General features: G+C 50.9%; 1 protein-coding gene across 1 annotated transcript in view; it reads right to left on the bottom strand.

The window, feature by feature from the left end:
* The window catches only part of KDM4B (lysine demethylase 4B), a 129,631-nt gene that overhangs the window by 54,921 nt on the left and 57,429 nt on the right, over window positions 1-17,281 (bottom strand). The window contains exons 7-8 of the mRNA XM_087816674.1: window positions 7,001-7,050; window positions 2,171-2,274 (exon numbers count right to left, since the gene is read on the bottom strand). Coding sequence (XP_087672800.1) covers window positions 2,171-2,274; window positions 7,001-7,050 — 154 coding nt within the window. The remainder of the gene's footprint in view (window positions 1-2,170; window positions 2,275-7,000; window positions 7,051-17,281) is intronic.

Below are 17,281 nucleotides of genomic sequence, written 5' to 3'. Positions count from 1 at the left end.
CCTGTCCAAGTGACAGCTGAGTGTGGGGAATGAAGCATGCAGCAGGAGATGGGGGGAGAGAACACTCACGTGTCCCCAAGGTCCCAGCCACCCCATCTACAGCAAGGGTTCTCTGGGCCACTTCTGCCACAAGACTTAGAGCTTCTATTTTTTTAAATGCAGTTACTGTTTTGCTTATTTTATTTGAGCTAACCTGGAAAGCACTTTTCCTCCACTGCCAACTTGCATGCTCCCCTTCTCTCCGCCAGGGCATGGCCCCATGTGGCACAAGTACAGAGCCTTCTGGGAGCATAGCAGGGTACTGGGGATGCCAAGCCTAACACCCCCAGGAGGTACGGGAGGTGCCTCTACTCCAGGTTTGGGCAGACTTGGGGCTTACTTCCCCCTGCCCGACCCTGGCCATGAATCAAGGCCTAGAAAAGAAGAGGCACTCTGTTAGGACAACAGAAGATTATTTCCTGTCAGAAATCTTCATCCCAGTGACTTCATTTTGAGTTCACAGTGTCTGTCCTCCATGTCACTGCTGTCAACATTATCCCAACAGTAAATTAGAAGGCACTGGGGATGATGGACAGGTTGGATGGCAAAGTAATAAGGAGTGAAGGGAGTAGCAGCCCCAAATGCCAGTCACTGGGAAAGCCCGGAATTTGGTTTCTTGTGCAAGCTCACACAGAATAAATGAGGAAGTCAATGGCAGACTCCAGAAATACACACTTTTAATTATTAAAAAGCTTGTTATTGATCTGCTTTTTCTTCTAGACATAAATACCATTTCAGAGATTTATAAGTGGTGTGGGAGTCACTCCTTTCAAGGCCACCAGGAACTCAGATCAGGAATCCACATCGCACCCTCACTGGGGCATCCATCGGAGCCCAAAGACAAGGGCCCTCGCCCTGCTGGCCTCAGAAAGAAAACAGAGCCCTGCCAGCCAGCTCCTGGATCCCTGTCCAAAAAGCATAGCCTTGGAGAATGTTCTTGACAAACCACAGGAGAGCAAGGACTTCTCACTTCCATGATCTGTCTATGAGGTTCCTGGTAACAAAGGGTGTTCTGACCGAAAACAGAGAGAAGAGAAAAACACAAAACCTGCATTTCTCAAAGCAAAATACCTCATGACCTGATGAACAAGTGATGGCTGCAAGTCGCTTCCTGGTTGTGGCTCCAACAGAAAGAACAAATCCCCGATCCGAGCACTAATGCTGCCAGCAGTTTGATTGAAATATCAGAAGCAATTTCCAGCTTGCTGACACTCAGGTGAGAGTGAGGCATGAAGATCTGATAGCAGAACTTGCCACCATACTTGACAAATCGTTCTTCTGGGGAAACCTTCAGAACCCAGGCTCCCACAGGACCCTCCTCCCCAGAGTCTGCTCGGCCTATTTGAAAGGTTCCCAGCACATGCCTCTTGCCTGGATTGATTGGGGACACAAGCTGAGACTTTCCTGCCCAGGAGGCCTGTCCTTGGAGAAGGAATCACCTAGAATGCACAACTGCTGAGCCCAACCCCAGGGTAGAGCCACCTCCGGGCCTCAGGTGCTCAGCTCCCACCACCTTCCCTCCACAGGAAGTGGGTTCTCTGCCAACCAGGTTCCCTGGCTTCAGGCCTATTCATCACAGCCCTTTGCCCTTGGAGTAGTAAAGTAAATGAGTTTAGTCTTCCCTCTGCGGGAGACCCAGATAGTTCATTTCTAACCAGGTATTCAATCTGGACTGTGGTATGGGCCAGATCAAGGGCAAAGAGGGCAGTGGGAACCCAGCTCCCCTCTGGGGAGTAGAGGAGCCTGCCCCTGGTCTTGGGGTATTCTTCAGCTTCCTGGAAAATCTGCAGGAGCAGCCCCTCCACTCTCCAACCTGACCCTGCTGGACCCTGCAGAGGGACAGCCTACTGGCCACATCTGGCCGAGTACAGGTTTGGGTTGGTTTGGGTTTGGATTTGGGTTTGGGTTTGGGTTTGGGAGGGCGTGGGAGGGAAAGTCAAGGCCCCACTGGATTCTCCCCTGTCCCATCCTCATCTCCACCTGGAAGAGTTGAAGGCTGACTGCCCAGCCAATGTGGCCCTCCCTTAGCTTGCCCTTGTTCTAGAACCTTCTTAAGGGTTAAAAAGCCAGTTTCCTGGGATGTTTGTGGTCACCTGGGCCAGAAGACCCTCCTGGAGCAGCCCCTACGTACCCGGCTGAACGGGATTCCGTACTTCTTGAGGATGATGGGCGAGATGAGGGTCATCTTGTGCCGCAGGAAGGCGTCGCAGCCCTGGGAACTCCCGGGGAAGAACCCTGGAGTGAAAGAGATGGGCATCAGTCTAAGGGCCGGGGCTAGGGCTGGGCCAGAACAACTCTTTCTGGAGGCAGCTCTTTCCTTCTGTTGGAGCATACAGCAAGGCACCTGCAGCTCCAAGGGAACCAAACACATGGACCCCATCACACAGCCATGTGCTTACTGGTGACAGTGATGTTGATACTCCCTGGCCTTCATTTAGTAAATCTGGAATGGAGAACAATCCAGGGCTGTCTGTGTGACAAGGCTCATGCCCAAGGCACACACGCAGTCACAGATGGGGGATGGGGCATGGCATGGCTGCACAGAGACTTCCCCTCCAACCTCCTCCAAAGGACCAACTATGCTATATCCACGTGGTCACTCAGCCACTTGAAAGCAAAGCCCAGGAGACAGGACACAGAAGCTGATGTTCTCAAATCAGACAAGCTGTGATCAATAAGGAGTGGTGCTCTCCACATACACACACACCACAACCACGTGTGCAACAAAGAGGAGGCCATCTGAGTGGCCCAGGCTCTGCTCTTGGCTCTTTGCACACATGGTCCCCATGGTCACCAGGCAGGTGAGGAAACAGAGGCTCAGGTCATCAACCGACCCGCCCGAGGCCCCTAGCCCTGTGGGGAAACCACAGAGCAGCCTGATCCTGGCTGTGACCACAGCTCAGGTCCCTAATCCTCTGTTACAAAGTTTGCATGTGCGCATGCTCCCTTCCAAGACTATATACCATGTAGTTAATTTAAGGTAATATTTGTAAACATTGGAACTCAGACCATCAGCTTTACCTGCTCAGAAATCATGTTTTACTAACATAGTTCAGAGATGCTTCCAAACCACTTGCTGGCTGAACCTCAAATCAATGACACCTGCATCCTATGGTTCTGGAATTCCACCTGAAAGTTCCGGAATTCCACCAAAAGGCAGCTGGTCTCCTCATCGCAAACCATCACCAAGAGGCAAGGAAGGGCTGCCATGAGGACTCGGTGAGGACGAGGTATGGGATGTGCCCCTAAGCATCCACCACCCTCCATGACTGTGGCATAGCCAGCCCCAGGATCCTTCTAGAAGCTGACCCAGACCTTGATACTCTCAATGTGTCACTGGTCAGAGAGGGCACATTTACGTGTGGGTGTGCACAAGCACACAGCCCCACGCACACGCTGACACGGGGAGAGGAGGCTTTGACACTTTCCATGCTGGCAGATGGTGCCTGGTTGCAAGGACACAATGGCAAGGTTCTGGAAAGTGCAAAAGACTACTGAATCCTGCAACTTTCTTCTGTACTAAAAGCGTTTCAATTAGAGTTATGGCTGCCTGCCGCCTGGCCCGCCGGCCTCTCTGCAGTTCCTCTTTTTAATGCACAGTTTAAGTGGCTCTCATTAAGGCTCTAATAAAGGCGCACATTTTAAGTGATTAGCACCAATAATGCGCCAACACATTAATGCTCTGTGGGCTCCACAACTCTCCCAGTGAGCCCATTTGGAGTGCTGCTATTCATTTTCCATATTAATCGCAAACTCATTCCACCCATCTCAATAATGGAGTCAGAGACGCCTGCCCCTTTAACCACAGGATGCAGGTGTCAAAGTTTGAAAGGGGCACCGAAGAGGTCAGGCTTTGCATGCCCTAGAACCTTCCTGTCCTTCCTCCAAGGAGGGGAAAGCAGACCTCATTGAGGGGCTATAGAGGAATCACCACGACTTCCCGACCCTCCTCCAGTGCAGACAGCCAAGTTTCTCGAATTCTGGCCACCCTGCCGAGGAGTGACTTAATGAGTCCCTATTTTTCGAAAAGCAATGATGGGTGACCTCCTATAGACCTCAGAGCTTGCTCACTCTTGCTCTTCCAGTCCTGCCAATAAGCTCCTACCAGCCATACAGGTCCCCGGGTGTCAGAAAATACATGGACAGCCAGGGCTGCAGGAATGGTTCAGGGAGCATGGCTGAGTTCCAGGAAGAGCCCCTATCTAGGTTCCCACAGTATATCTAGGTTCACTAGCTTGCACTCAGATCATCCAAAACAGAAATTTTCTAGTAGAAAAGGCATATTGAGTGACAACAGTCTGGGCATGGCTAACTGCTGAATTTTAGAGAAGTTGTGGGCAAGGGTCAGGCAGCGTCAGTCATGGGGTCACCAGAGCATGTCCCTGCTGACTGCCTGAAGATGTTTTCTCTCGTGTCTCTACAGGTGTTGGAGGCTGAACAGTGGCCACCCAAGATGCCCCTAACCCAATCCCCAGAACCTGTGATTATGTTCCCTTCTCTGGCTAGAGGGACTCTACAGATGGGATTAAATTAAGGCCCCTGAGATGGGGATGACCCTGGATTCCCCGGGGGGGCCAATGTCACCACAGGATCCTCATAAGAAGCAGGAAGGTCAGAGTCAGAGATGGAAGAGGCTGTGCTGCTAGCTGTGAGGATGGAGGGAGGGGCCACAAGCCCAGGATGTGGTGTCTCTAGAAGCTGGGAAAGGCAGGAAACGATTCTCCCCTGGAAACCCAGCCCTGCCCACACCTGGGTTTTAGCTCCATAAGGTTCATTTTGGACTTCTGACCTCCAGAACTGTAAAGAAATGAATCTGTGAGTTTATTTTAAATTAGAACTTTTTTTCTTTTTAATCCTTACTCAAAGATATTTTTTCCATTGATTTTCAGAGAGAGTGAAAGGGAGGGAGAGAGAGAGAGACATAGATGTGAGACACGTCAGCTGGTTGCCTCCTGTTCTCACTCGGACTGTGGTGGAGCCTGCAACTAAGGTACATGCCCTTGGCCAGAATCAAACCTGGGACCCTTCAGTCCGAGGGCCGACACTCTAAACACTAAGCCAAAGAAACCAGGGCTAAATTAGAACTTTTTCTTAGAGCAATTTAAGGTTTACAGCAAAATTGAGGGAATTTGTGTTCCTTTAAGTCACTGAGCTTGTGATAATTTTTTACAACAGCAAGAGTAACCTAATATATTGAGAAAATATTTTTTAACATATTTTTAAATTAAAATTTGTATTTTAGTCTTGGACGGGTGGCTCAGTTAGTTGGAGCATCATCCCATACACCAAAAGTTTAAGGGGTCAATCCTGGTAAGGGCACATACCTAGGTTATGGGCTCAATCCCAGTTGTGAAGTGTACGGAGGCAACCGATCTCAATATTTCTCTCTCACATTGGTGTTTCTCTCTCTCCTTCTCTCCCTCCCTTCCTTTCTCTCTAGAACAAATCAATTAAAAAAATATATCCTCAACGAGGATTTTTAAAAATTGTATTTTAAATGTCTATTTTATTTAAAAAAATACAATGGGAAAACATTTTTAATTTGGTTTTATTTTAGAGCACAATAAGTGAAATAGACCCTGACTAGGGCTGCCTGTAACTGTGGCATTTCTATGAGAGCATGTTCTGGAGAGAGGAGCTCAGCTCTTCCCATGAGGACAGAGTTCAGGTCTCCAACAGAAATGTTAACCAACACCGCCGCCCTCCACCTGGGAGGCTGGGACACCTACCCCACTCACCCTTTCTCCATTCTCAGGACCTGTGTCACTGGTGTGCAGGCACACAGCTCTGAGTGTAGCTAGGACAGGAGGCCCCTATTTTTCCAGAAAGACTGATCCACCATTCCCATCTCCAAAGTCAAAAGACGAATGGGAAGGTGAAGAGAATGTGATGGGCATTTTTTGGTGAGGTGTGAAGAGGGGTCAGAAGACTGAGGCCAGCAGTGAGAGAGCCTGCACCAATATGGAGTGATGGCTTCCAGAAGGTTCTGTGGATACTTCAGGAGGGCTGGGCTACCTGTCACTGCAGCCCAGAAGGTCAGGATGATCAGATGGACCCTGTGCTACTGGAGCAGCTCCTAACCAATCACTTTGCCCACCTCACCCCCACCTAGGTGCTGCCTTCGAGGGAGGGGCTGGCTCTCCAGGTAACAAGCGAGGGCCAGACCATTGGGATAGAAAGCAGGGTGCCATGAAGGGAAGCACTGGAAGGTCACCTGCCCAGTCCTTACATCAGGGTGTCAGGGGCCTCGGCACCGCCTAGCCAGATGTCTGGCAGGTCTCTGCCAATTCCTCACCCTGAGGTCCTGCCTTGACCTCGAGTGGTCAGTGCCCCATCTCCAGACACACCCTGGGACTCCCTCAGACAAATCCGTTGGTCCCATAAGGCCCCAGCAGGGGTCTGAATACAGGTGGTAAGACAGTGGCTGCTGGAAGGGACATTTGATGAGGGAGTCCAGGCGAGTCAAAACCCCACACAAGAGGGTAGAGGCCTTGTGGTCACCACACAGCTCTGAGGCCCAGGTGAGGTTGCTCCTAACTAACTTCTCATTTTCGAGACTGGAGGCTGAACAAAGACTTGAAGACTTAGAAAACAGTGAGACACAGTGCCAGGCGTCGGGAGACAGAACGTAGCCACCCTCCCTGACCCTCAGGAGCCTGCCACCACGTCCAAGAACTCCATGCTAAGAAAGCGAAAAACAAAGGCCTGTTTAAAGCAACAGCATTTCTGTGCAGAATCTATGAATTGACAAACACCCTAGCAGAGGGACCACAGATCTGATCATGAGGGTGCAAGAAAATGGTATACTAAGACAGTGACATTTTGCAGCTCCCAGAAATTAAAACCTAAACACACAGCAAAACCTGAGAGGGATGACTGCTGCCTCCCCACCCCACATGCCCCACCTCACCCTACCCAGGTCCCAGGTCTCAGGCCCCGGTCCTCAGCTGCAGACACCTACCAATTGCCAGCCGCTCCAGGCGCTTGCCATGCTCCGGCGGGATGGCGTACCTACAAGAAGGAAGGCATGTCAGAAGTGAGCTCATGTGGCCACCATACACTTGAGAGTCCCTGGGGAGCCTGTGTGGCCTCAGAGAGACATACAGCTCATGCACAGAGCAGACGTGACTGCTGCTGCGGTCAGTGCTGTGAGGTGAGTGGCAGCTGTAAGGGGAGGAATTCCACACAGAAGGGGTTAGTGAGGCGGGAGGGCTAAGGATCAGGGACCCGGTGGGTTGTGACGGCACTCTCAAATGCCAGGAGTGAAAACATTCCCAGTTAAGCGACACTAAACCTCGATGAGGCTTTAAAAGCAAAAAATAAAATAAAAGCACTGGACTGGAGCTGTAGGGGTGGGGACACTGGCTGCCTTGTGTTGCCAGCCTGTCCTCCCAGTCCGAGGAGCCGAAGAGGAAAGAAGCTTCAGGAAGGAGAAGAATTTCTGTCACTCGCTTCATAAGTTTTATTTTTACATATTTTACATTTGAAAGATTACGAGGCTCCATCATAAATTTAAAGAAATGTGAGGTGGAAGTTTGCAAACAGATGCAGCAAGAGTGACATCTTGCTGATGCCATGTAAGGAAGCTGGAGGGATGAGAGGCCGAGGGCAGGGGTGCTTAGAAACCCCAACCCAACTGACATGCCACCCCCAGCCCACTTCAGGGGATTTGGTAAGATAAAAACATCAATTTTCAAACAAAGGCAGGCAGAACTGGGGAGCAAGTCCTTAATGACGCAAAGTGCTGAGCACACCTGAGCCCCATTTAGGAGGAACTCCAGAAAAATGGTTCTCAACCACAGTGATCCTCCCCCCAAGGGACACCGGGCCATGTCCCCATGGTTGTTATGACTAGGGGTGCTTTTGGCATTGAATGGGTGGGAGCCAGGGTTGCTGCTCAATCCCCCACAATGCCCCGGATGGCCCCCACAGAGAATAATCAGGCCCTAAATGTCAATAGTGCTGAGGAGGACAGACCCTGTTCCAGAATAAAAAAGGCCATTGTCGCACATTCTGGAATGAGTCAAATGTGAGGATGCATCATCGGGCCACTCCCTCCCTCATGGTGCAGGCAAAGGATGGGTACCCACACGGAACATGGAAGATCGCCCAGATGCTGCAGCTGGTTAAGTCTATTGCAACTAAGAGGTTTATTACTCCTTTTTTAATAAAATAAAAGTGTGGGGGTGGGAGGTAAGTTGAGTATTGTGTTGTCTCTAATCTAACAGGATAAAAATAATTAATTTCTGGGCACCCTCTGGGGCCCTTGAGGAGATGGCTGCAGCACCTTCAATTCTGTTGTCAGAATTTTCCATCGTCTGGACAAAGATGAGGTTAGTCTTTTTAAAACAGCTTTTTATCACTTACACAAAGACGATAAAAGTTAACCCCAATCCAAAGCACCTTTTGGGATTACCATCCCCCTAAACGGGGAAATGAAGCATTCTGTCCCTTCTGGGAAGATGCCAGCGGACTGGAAGGACTAACTCGTGGCACCAAGGCTGTGATGATTAATGCAATATCCCCAGTCTACAATGCTGCTTTCACTTAATTACCGCCTGTAATTGGGAGTTGTAAAGATAAGATTAATTGAATCTGGTGGATGTTAAAAGTTTAATACATTGAAACGTGGCTCCTCTGTTATCGGAAAGTACAGACTGCAGGACACTGGGCTGAGCGTTCAGGAGAGCAGCCCCTAGGGAGATTAAAAAGGACTCCAGGATGGGAAGCCAGAGCCACGGGGACTCCTAGGCTCCAATGTCCCCAAGTGAGTAGTGTCTCTCACTGCTTAGAACAATCCAATGACAGCCTTGGTGGTGCCAAGAAGCTCCATCGCCAATGACATGCCACACCAGCCCCTCAGTTTTCTTTTCTTTTTAATATATCTTCATTGATTTCAGAGAGGAGGGAGAGGGGGAGGGGGAGGGGGAGGGGGAGGGAGAGGGGGAGGGGGAGGGAGAGGGAGAGGGAGAGGGAGAGGGAGAGGGAGAGGGAGAGGGAGAGGGAGAGGGAGAGGGAGAGGGAGAGGGAGAGGGAGAGGGAGAGGGAGAGGGAGAGGGAGAGGGAGAGGGAGAGGGAGAGGGAGAGGGAGAGGGAGAGGGAGAAACGTCAATGATGAGTCATTGATCGGCTGCCTCCTGCAGGACCCCTACTGGGGACTGAGCCCACAACCCGGGCATATGCCCTGACCGGGAATCGAACCTCAATCTCCTGGATCCCAGGTCAATGCTCAACCACTGAGCCACACCCGGCCGGGCAGCCCCTCAGTTGTCAGGGAAAGGCAGGCACAACTGGGGCTCGGGTTCTTAACACAGAGCACTGATGATGAGGGGGTCAAAGGAGGAGGAGGGGAGAGTAAAGACTCCACAGCTATCCGATGGCTGGGAGAAACTCTGGAACTATGGGCCACAGGTTCCCACTGGGCCCTCTCCCACCAAGGATGACCCTTTGGGTGCCCCAGGTGAGCCTGATGACATGGGGGCCACAGTGAGCCAGTTATAGAGCTGGCCTCCCAACAGGAATTGACATTTGCCACTGGAGAGAAGTCACTGGGACTGTAGGGACTCCAGAGCAGAGCCTTGTGGGGGTTCCACCTAAGGCCCCCAAGGTACCCTTGTCACAGTCCCACCCAGAGTCATGCCACCAGTTCAGGGCATCTGGACTCTCAGGCTTGACTCTGGAAGAAAAAAAAGGAAAGCAGCAGCAGCTATTGGGGTTGAGAGAGTGTGTTCACTAACCTTCCAGGCAGGGAGCATCTGTCTGGACATTAGTGGGGGAGTTCTCAGAGCCATAAAACAGAGTTGGTATATTGGTCACCGACATGGGGGCAGTTTGTCTCACTCCCCAGGAGATCTGTCCCTATCACAAGGTCACACCTCAAGACCAAAACCAATCAGTTTTGCCAGCCTGCAACCCTAGGCGGCCTCTCTTTATATGTGACAGCCCTGATCACCTGAGTGGCAGAGGATTCTTATGTGGTTTCCTTGGACAGACAGCCATGGGGTGCTCTGGTCTGGCCTGTTCTGGGTGCCCGTTTGTCTTGGGGCTGGGCTAGGGCAAAGTCCCCTGGCCTCTCTCCCTCTTCTGGCTCAGCCCAGTGCTGCTCAAAACCTCCCCTGGCTCCCCCAGTCCACTCTCCACCAGCACAAGCCTTCTCCAGCAAGGCTGGCGTCCCCTCACATCCTGCTACACATCGGCCCCCACGCTTCCTCCAGGGCTGGCCACGCCCCACCCCAGACAGCCTCAGTCACCCCTGTGGGACAGAGCAGCATCTACTGGGCCCTTCTGGGCAGTCAACTCTCCAGGACAGTGGTAGGGCACGGAGGGACCGCAGCCCAGCACACAAGTCATGATGGAACAATCTGGAGATGTGAGGAGAAAGAAACAGGGCAGAGTGGAAGGGAGAACAGAGCAGGGGCCTCAAAGGTAGAGGCAGAAATGGGAGAAGGGACAGGCCTCCTGTGCAGGGTCACCCAGCTTTCTCTGGCCACAGCCCCCGGCCCTCCCTGTGAGAGTTTGGCTCTAAGTCAGTGGCTGAAAGCAGTCACAGCAAGGGGACATGTTGGCCACTACTTGGGACACACGGCAAGTCCCAGCCCTGAGGTTAGCCAGGCCGGAATTGCCCCTCTGGAACTTTCTCAAGAGCTATACCTCATCCACCCGTGTCTTTATCTCCATACTTAAAAGCCCCCCCCCCCCCCCCCCACACACACACACACACTTTCTCTCTGCTTTTGAAGGTTTTTTACACAAAGTACTTCTGGACAACTCTAAACCAGAAAGTCACAGAAACTTCAGTTCATATCTTTGGCTGCATGGTCGGAACAGTATCCTGGCAACCAGTCCAGGTAACCCTGCAGGGGCTGCAGCAGGACTCGACAGGCTCCATAACTCTGGTTTAATGTCATGGAATTGCCAAAGAGGCCAAGAGAGACAAACCTGGGCATCATTTGCCAGACACCCTTGTCAGGAAGGCAGTTGACTGCAAACATCAGGGGCTTCGGTGAGAAAATAACATGTTTTCAGACTAGGTATAAGGCTCATGGGATGCAACGGCAGAGACAGCAGCCCAGAAACCGGGTGCCCCCATGGGGACCCAAGACGTGAAAAGCCACATGATGGTTGAGAAATAACTACAGTCCAGCAGTTTCATGGTTCAAATGAAGGATCGACCAACAGATCCACTCACCAGGAGGGAGAGAGGGAGGGAGGAAGGAAACAGGCTTCAGGTGGTAGGACAATGAACTGCCAGACCGAGGTCCAGATGACACCTTCCAGGGCTGGGCCAGCCCGGGGAAGATGGGTGTCCCCAACCTCCTATGCCTCTCCAGGTTTCTTTTTTTATACTTCGAGGTATTTGGGGTTGTGAATGCACCCCCTCCAATCATAGCCATCTCAAAAACGGCAAAGCTGAAACCCAAAAACCAGCCCACAGGGTGAGAGTAGAGGCCTGGGCCCCAGCCTGACACTCGTTCAAGAGTCTTACCTGTTTACTGGGGTTCAGGGACATATGGGAAAGACTGGACACTGGAGAGGAGCATCATTCAGCCCAATGTTCCTGTTTTAACACTGAGGCCAGAGGATGGGACATCTCGCCGGGCCCTGCTGAGGCCAGGCCTGAGTCAAGGCTGGAGGCTTGGGGACACTGTGAGGCCCTGGACCTCAGGGGGTTTCCACCTGAGCAGGTCATGGCAGACTCCAGGGGACCAATAAAGAAGTTTCAGGGCTTGTGACACTGGACGCGTTGTGGGAGTTGGATGGGCGGAGGCTTCGGCCAGTTGGCCAGGTGGCTCTTGACAGAGCCAGGAGATTAAAAGGAGAGGTGTCCTCTGTGGGCAGGGCTGCTTACCTCGGCCAGGGGACAGGCAGCCTTCATTCCACCAACACGGCCGGGGAAGTCTCCCGTCCGCCGAGGAGGATGCTATTAATAGTGTCATTTTCTCGGTGTTTTGTTTACTCCCCTGGAATGGCTTGATGGATGTGAGTAATTATCAGACTATAAAAGCCAGCAAATGTGCTACTTTCTATCGCTCTAAATCATCAAACAAATAAAGTGTGAAACAGCATTTTTGAATATAATTTTCCCCTCTAATGGCTTAGAATTATTATCAAGAACAATGAAAATAAATAAGCAAATGCCTTGTGAGTTAAAAATTAAATGAGTGTGTCAGGAAGAGGAACACAGAGTGTCTTGGAGAGCAGAGACCTGCTCAGGGGCCATTAGTTATGAGGACGTGAGACAGGGCTTTGGGCCTCACAGAAACCCAACTGGCTCTCAGTGTAGACTCCCACCAGCTTCGGTATCCACCAGGAGTGGGCGCCTGGGGCCACCTCCCTAGATGAGTGATGTGATTCCCCAGGGGAGGACTACACTAGGGTGCATGCACCTGGTACCTGTCACCCAGCTGATCCCCAGCAGCCCTGGGATCCTATGTGTCATTGCCCTAGGATAGCCACACAAGACCCCAAAAAGCAAGGCGGGTGGGGGGCTGGCCTCTGCTCTTTCTCTCCTGGGCCATGAACAGGCAATGCCAGAGGGGCTGCGGCCTCTTGGACCAGCAAGAAAATCCGTTGCCACAGGACAAATCCTCAAGACAAGGAATGTGAAACTCCAATGGAAGCACTCTCACCCACCCTAAGGCCTGGTGGCTGGTCTGGCCACTAGCCCTCATTTCCTCGCGCTTGCCAGCCACTCTGGGCTGCAGGGCTATCACAGGTGGACTGGCTCCCTTTAGAAGAGAGCAGCATTTACATGGTAATGAGGTAATTCCCAGCACCCCATCTTGCCCACCCCACTGCAAGGATAATAAGACTTGATTGGGGGCCAGGCTCTCAAATCAGAGCTCTAAATCCCCAACCACCCTTCCTCGAGAGGCCCCCAGTCTCTGTGGGGCCCCTGCCTGGGACCATCTTGCTCAGAATCAGGAGTTGCAACACCATAGCACTGACTTCCTTTTCCCCCCAAGACTCTTTCAACTCTGTTGGTGACAACAGCACCTGGAATTTGTTCATCGCCAGTCTGACAGCTTCCATTGGCACAAGGCTCCCTGCAATTAGGTGCCAGTGATAAGAAGGTTCATTTCCCCTCCCTCTCTACTGAAAACTCATGCCAAGAGCAGGGGTCCAGCCAGGAGTCCTTTGGAAATGCCAGTTCAGCCTGACACATGTCGGAGGGTAAGAAAGTTAATTTCACAGTGTCTGCACAAGGCCTGGGCAGACAGGCCCATCACCGTTTAACATGCTATAATTACGGAAACAGAAACAAGAAGGCAGGTCCACTGGAAATGCCGAGACCACGTATCAACTTGGAGGCCACTTGGCACAAGCAAGCCAACCCATACAAGCCCAGGAAGCTGAGGCAGTTCCAAATGCCAGAGGCCCTGCCAGGGCCCTGCGTGCCGGGTAGACATTAAAGTCATTATTACTACAGTCCCAAACACAAAGCTCCTATGTGGTCACAGCCTGTGACCTCTCTTACCACAAGTCAGTGGGACGGTTCTAGCACGCAGCCCCAAGGTCTGGATGGGCCCAGAAGAATGACTGAGCTGGGCCAGGGTGGCCTCACTGTTCCACTTGTCTACGCTGTGGCATGGAAGCACCCAGAAACACAATCACAAGCAGTCACCCCTGATGTGATGGCTACTGAGACCAACCCTGTCAATTGATCTACTGAAATGTGCAAACAGGTCAAGTGACTTAACCATGTATGACATTTATGTGTGGTATGTAAGTTGAGCTTTAATAAGGCTGTTTAAAATGTCCCTGCCCTGCTGGGCCGGGCATGGCTCAGTGGTTGAGCATTGACCTAGGATCCAGGAGATCGTGGTTTGATTCTCGGTCAGGGCACATGCCTGGGTTGCGGGCTCTATCTCCAGTCGGGGGCCTGCAGGAGGCAGCTGATCAATGACTCTCTCATCATTGATGTTTCTCTCTCTCCCTTCCTCTCTCTAAAAAAAAAACCAATAAAAATATATTAAAAAAAAAAAAGTCCCAGCCCAGCCCTGGCCAGCATTGCTCAGTGGTTAGAGCACCAAAGGGTCATGGGTTTGATTCCCAGTCAAGGGCACGTACCTGGGTTGCAAGTTCAATCCCTGGTCCCAGTCAGGGCTCATGCAGAAGGCAATCAATGTCTCTCTCTCTTTCTCTCTCTCTCTCGCCCCACCCCCTTCCTTCCATTTCTCTCAAACTCAATGGAAAAATATTCTCAAGTGACAATCAACAAAGTAATAATAATAATAATAATAATAATAATAATAATAATAATAATATATCCCAGCCCTGAGGACACAGGAGTAGTGAGTCACAGTACCCACCCCAGGTGCTAAGCTCAGTGTCACAGATACACTTAGCTCTTCAGCATCTTCTTTGCCTTGGACCAAGGCATCCACCAGGTTAATATAAGCCCCATCAGACAAACCAGAAACCCTGAAAAGACAAGGTCATGGATGCTGGAAATGGAACTAGGCCCTGGTAGTTTTACTGAGAGTCCTGAGCAGGTGGGAACATCAGATGTTAGTGAACTTATTTTATGAATATGGCATATGGTTTAATGGAATGAATGAGTGAGAAACCCTGCCACCAACAGAGGACAAGGATACACAGGAAAATGATAAGCTAGTCTCAGCCACTGAAGTCTTAAATAAAATATCAGCAAATCAGACACAAAAGTGTATTACAAGACCAAGGGTTTATCCCCAGGGTTGCAAATAAAACTCTCTATAAAATTCTAAACCATTCAGTATAAAATTTCTTAGCCAACTAAGACTAGGAGGGACCTTCCCACGGTCACACTCCAGGAAGTTGGAACACATTCCAGGAAGTTGGGAGCAAGGCAAGCTGCCCGTTATTACAGCCACTCAACAGTCCATACTAAAGTCACCATCCAATATAATAAGTCAAGAAAAAGATAAAAGGGGAGTAACAATTAAAAGGAAAGGGACAAAATTTTCTCTTTTAAGTAACACAATGTTCTACTTGGAAAACTAAGAGAAATTGGTGAGCTACAAGATGAAACAGTCCAGCAAGGGCACAGAATTTTAAAAATCAACACATGAACAGCCAGGCTCCCTCTGCACCAGAAACATTCACAGCAAACTATAAAACCTACTAAGGTGACATCTACCCCTTGCCTGGGGTCGAAAGCAGCAATTCCTCACTACAAACAAAGTCAAACATAAAGCTGGGTGAGTGCTTGCCACTGACAGAATCAGAATCTGACCCAGGAGAGCCGATGCACATCTCTGCGAGGCTGATGCTGCTAGGTGACCCAACCACTTGGTGCCTCTGTGCAGAGCAGGAGGTGGCAAGAAACTCACCTGTGATCAAGTACTTCGGTAAACGAGGTAGTGGTGATGACTGATTGTGACAACAGCACCAACTGCAATGGTGGTGGGGGTCATTACTTTGGGTATGAGAAGGGTGGCCTTATCATTATGGTTGAAATATGAAAGAAGCACTGCTAATAGTCGCCCAGATGGCAGAGGTAAGCAGGACAAGTGGTCACCCCATATATTGTCTAGCAAAAGAAAAGATGTCAGAAAAAGCGCCTGGCAGATAGGTTTGCCCTTGAAACGGGAGGAGCAGGTCCAAAGGCCTGGATGGATAGCCGGCCTTAGAACCACTGAGACACCCTGGGGTCCACCTGCCCCGCTGGGAGGGGAGGAGGAGCTGTCACCAACCCAATGAGCCTGGAAGGGAGATTGCAGAGGACCTGGCCCAGGGAGGAAAGGCGAGGCTAAGGCCCTTTCCTAAACACTCAAGAGTGAAACAGTCCGGCCAGGCGTGGCTCAGTGGTTGAGCATCAACCTAGGATCCAGGCGATCGGGTTCGATTCCCGGTCAGGGCACATGCCTGGGTTGTGGGCTCAATCAATGACTCTCATCATTGATGTTTCTCTCTCTCTCTCCCTCTCCTTTCCTCTCTCTGAAATCAATAAAGATATATTTAAAAAACAAACAAACAAACAAAAAGAGTGAAACAGAAGTATGTTTCCAGGCCCCTGAACAGATGGTGCACACACAGAAGCTACAACCCGGGGTGGGGGGGGATTCCCATACACCCCCACTTGGTTACTGCTACACAAAAGAGTTCAGCCTGGACTACACAGCTCCCTCCCTAAGACAGTGACTCAAATTGTCTGACAGCAAAATGGATACCAGCCCAGTTTATCAGGAAATCCCATCTTACCTTCTGAAGAGCCTCGTTCAAAGGGGAAGCAGCCTCCCCCACTTGGCCCCACCCCAGGACAGATATGAACACTTGGTGGGGAGATAGGATCAGCCCAGGACCAGGGTGGTTTGTTCCCAGGAAAGAACCTTATTGAGCCATGGTAGTTTTATCTTTAACGGATCGTTTTCAGGGACAACAGAGAATGAAATTTGGTATCTCACACCAGCAATGTCAATGATTTGAAATAACGACATTTTTATTGAAACCTACACATGAGATAAAGAGAGTCCTGGGAGCATCTGCTCGGAGAAAATGGGATGCCTCAGATGGAGACGACCGCCAGAAGGAATGCCAAAATGAACTGGCCTGCTGGCAGGAGACAAAAGCGAGGGGCAGGAAGGAAGGGACACCATAGCCTTAGAGGGCCAGGGTGGGGGCTAGGGGGGTGGAGGGGTCAGCACTCTGGGCACCAGGGCTGCACCCAGCCTGCGCCCCACCTCTACTGGGTCCCAGCTGTTTGCAGCACCTCCCATGGGGACCTGGGATGGGCCAGCATCCTAGGGGACCCAGTTATAGAGCCCAGCTTTAGGGGAGTGGGAGTTGGCTGCACACACTCCCGGCCACTTTAATTAAAGGAACAGGCTTTACAAAGTGAGTGGTGTTGAGCATGCAATTAATCACTGAATTGGAGGCATCTGATCCCCAGCCCCAGTTTATTATAGGCCTGTGAATCATTTCTGTTATGTGACAGGACCAAGGCTGCCAAGCATGCTTGGTTTTGATGCTGTTTTTAAAGCTGTGGGGGTCCTTCTCAGGTGAGGTTTTGAAAGGCAGGTGCAGACAACTGAGCATCTAGTAAGAGAGGAAAGAAATGGCCTATGCTGCTAGCGTGGGGGAGACCAATTCATGGAATACAAGCTGGTGAGAACTCAGTGGCATTTACAAAGACCTCAATCTCCTCCTCATAGACCTGGCCTCAATTTCTGCTCATAAAACCACCAAGGGGCAGCCTTCCATTGTGCCCTGACCCTGCAGAGGCTGGTGACACTGGCTGCTTCCGCCACCAAATTCCTCC

The sequence above is a fragment of the Miniopterus natalensis genome, chromosome 4 (genome assembly GCF_054644295.1).
Source record: "Miniopterus natalensis isolate mMinNat1 chromosome 4, mMinNat1.hap1, whole genome shotgun sequence".
Taxonomy (NCBI): Eukaryota; Metazoa; Chordata; class Mammalia; order Chiroptera; family Miniopteridae; genus Miniopterus; species Miniopterus natalensis.
This window is presented reverse-complemented; position numbering and strand designations above follow the sequence as displayed.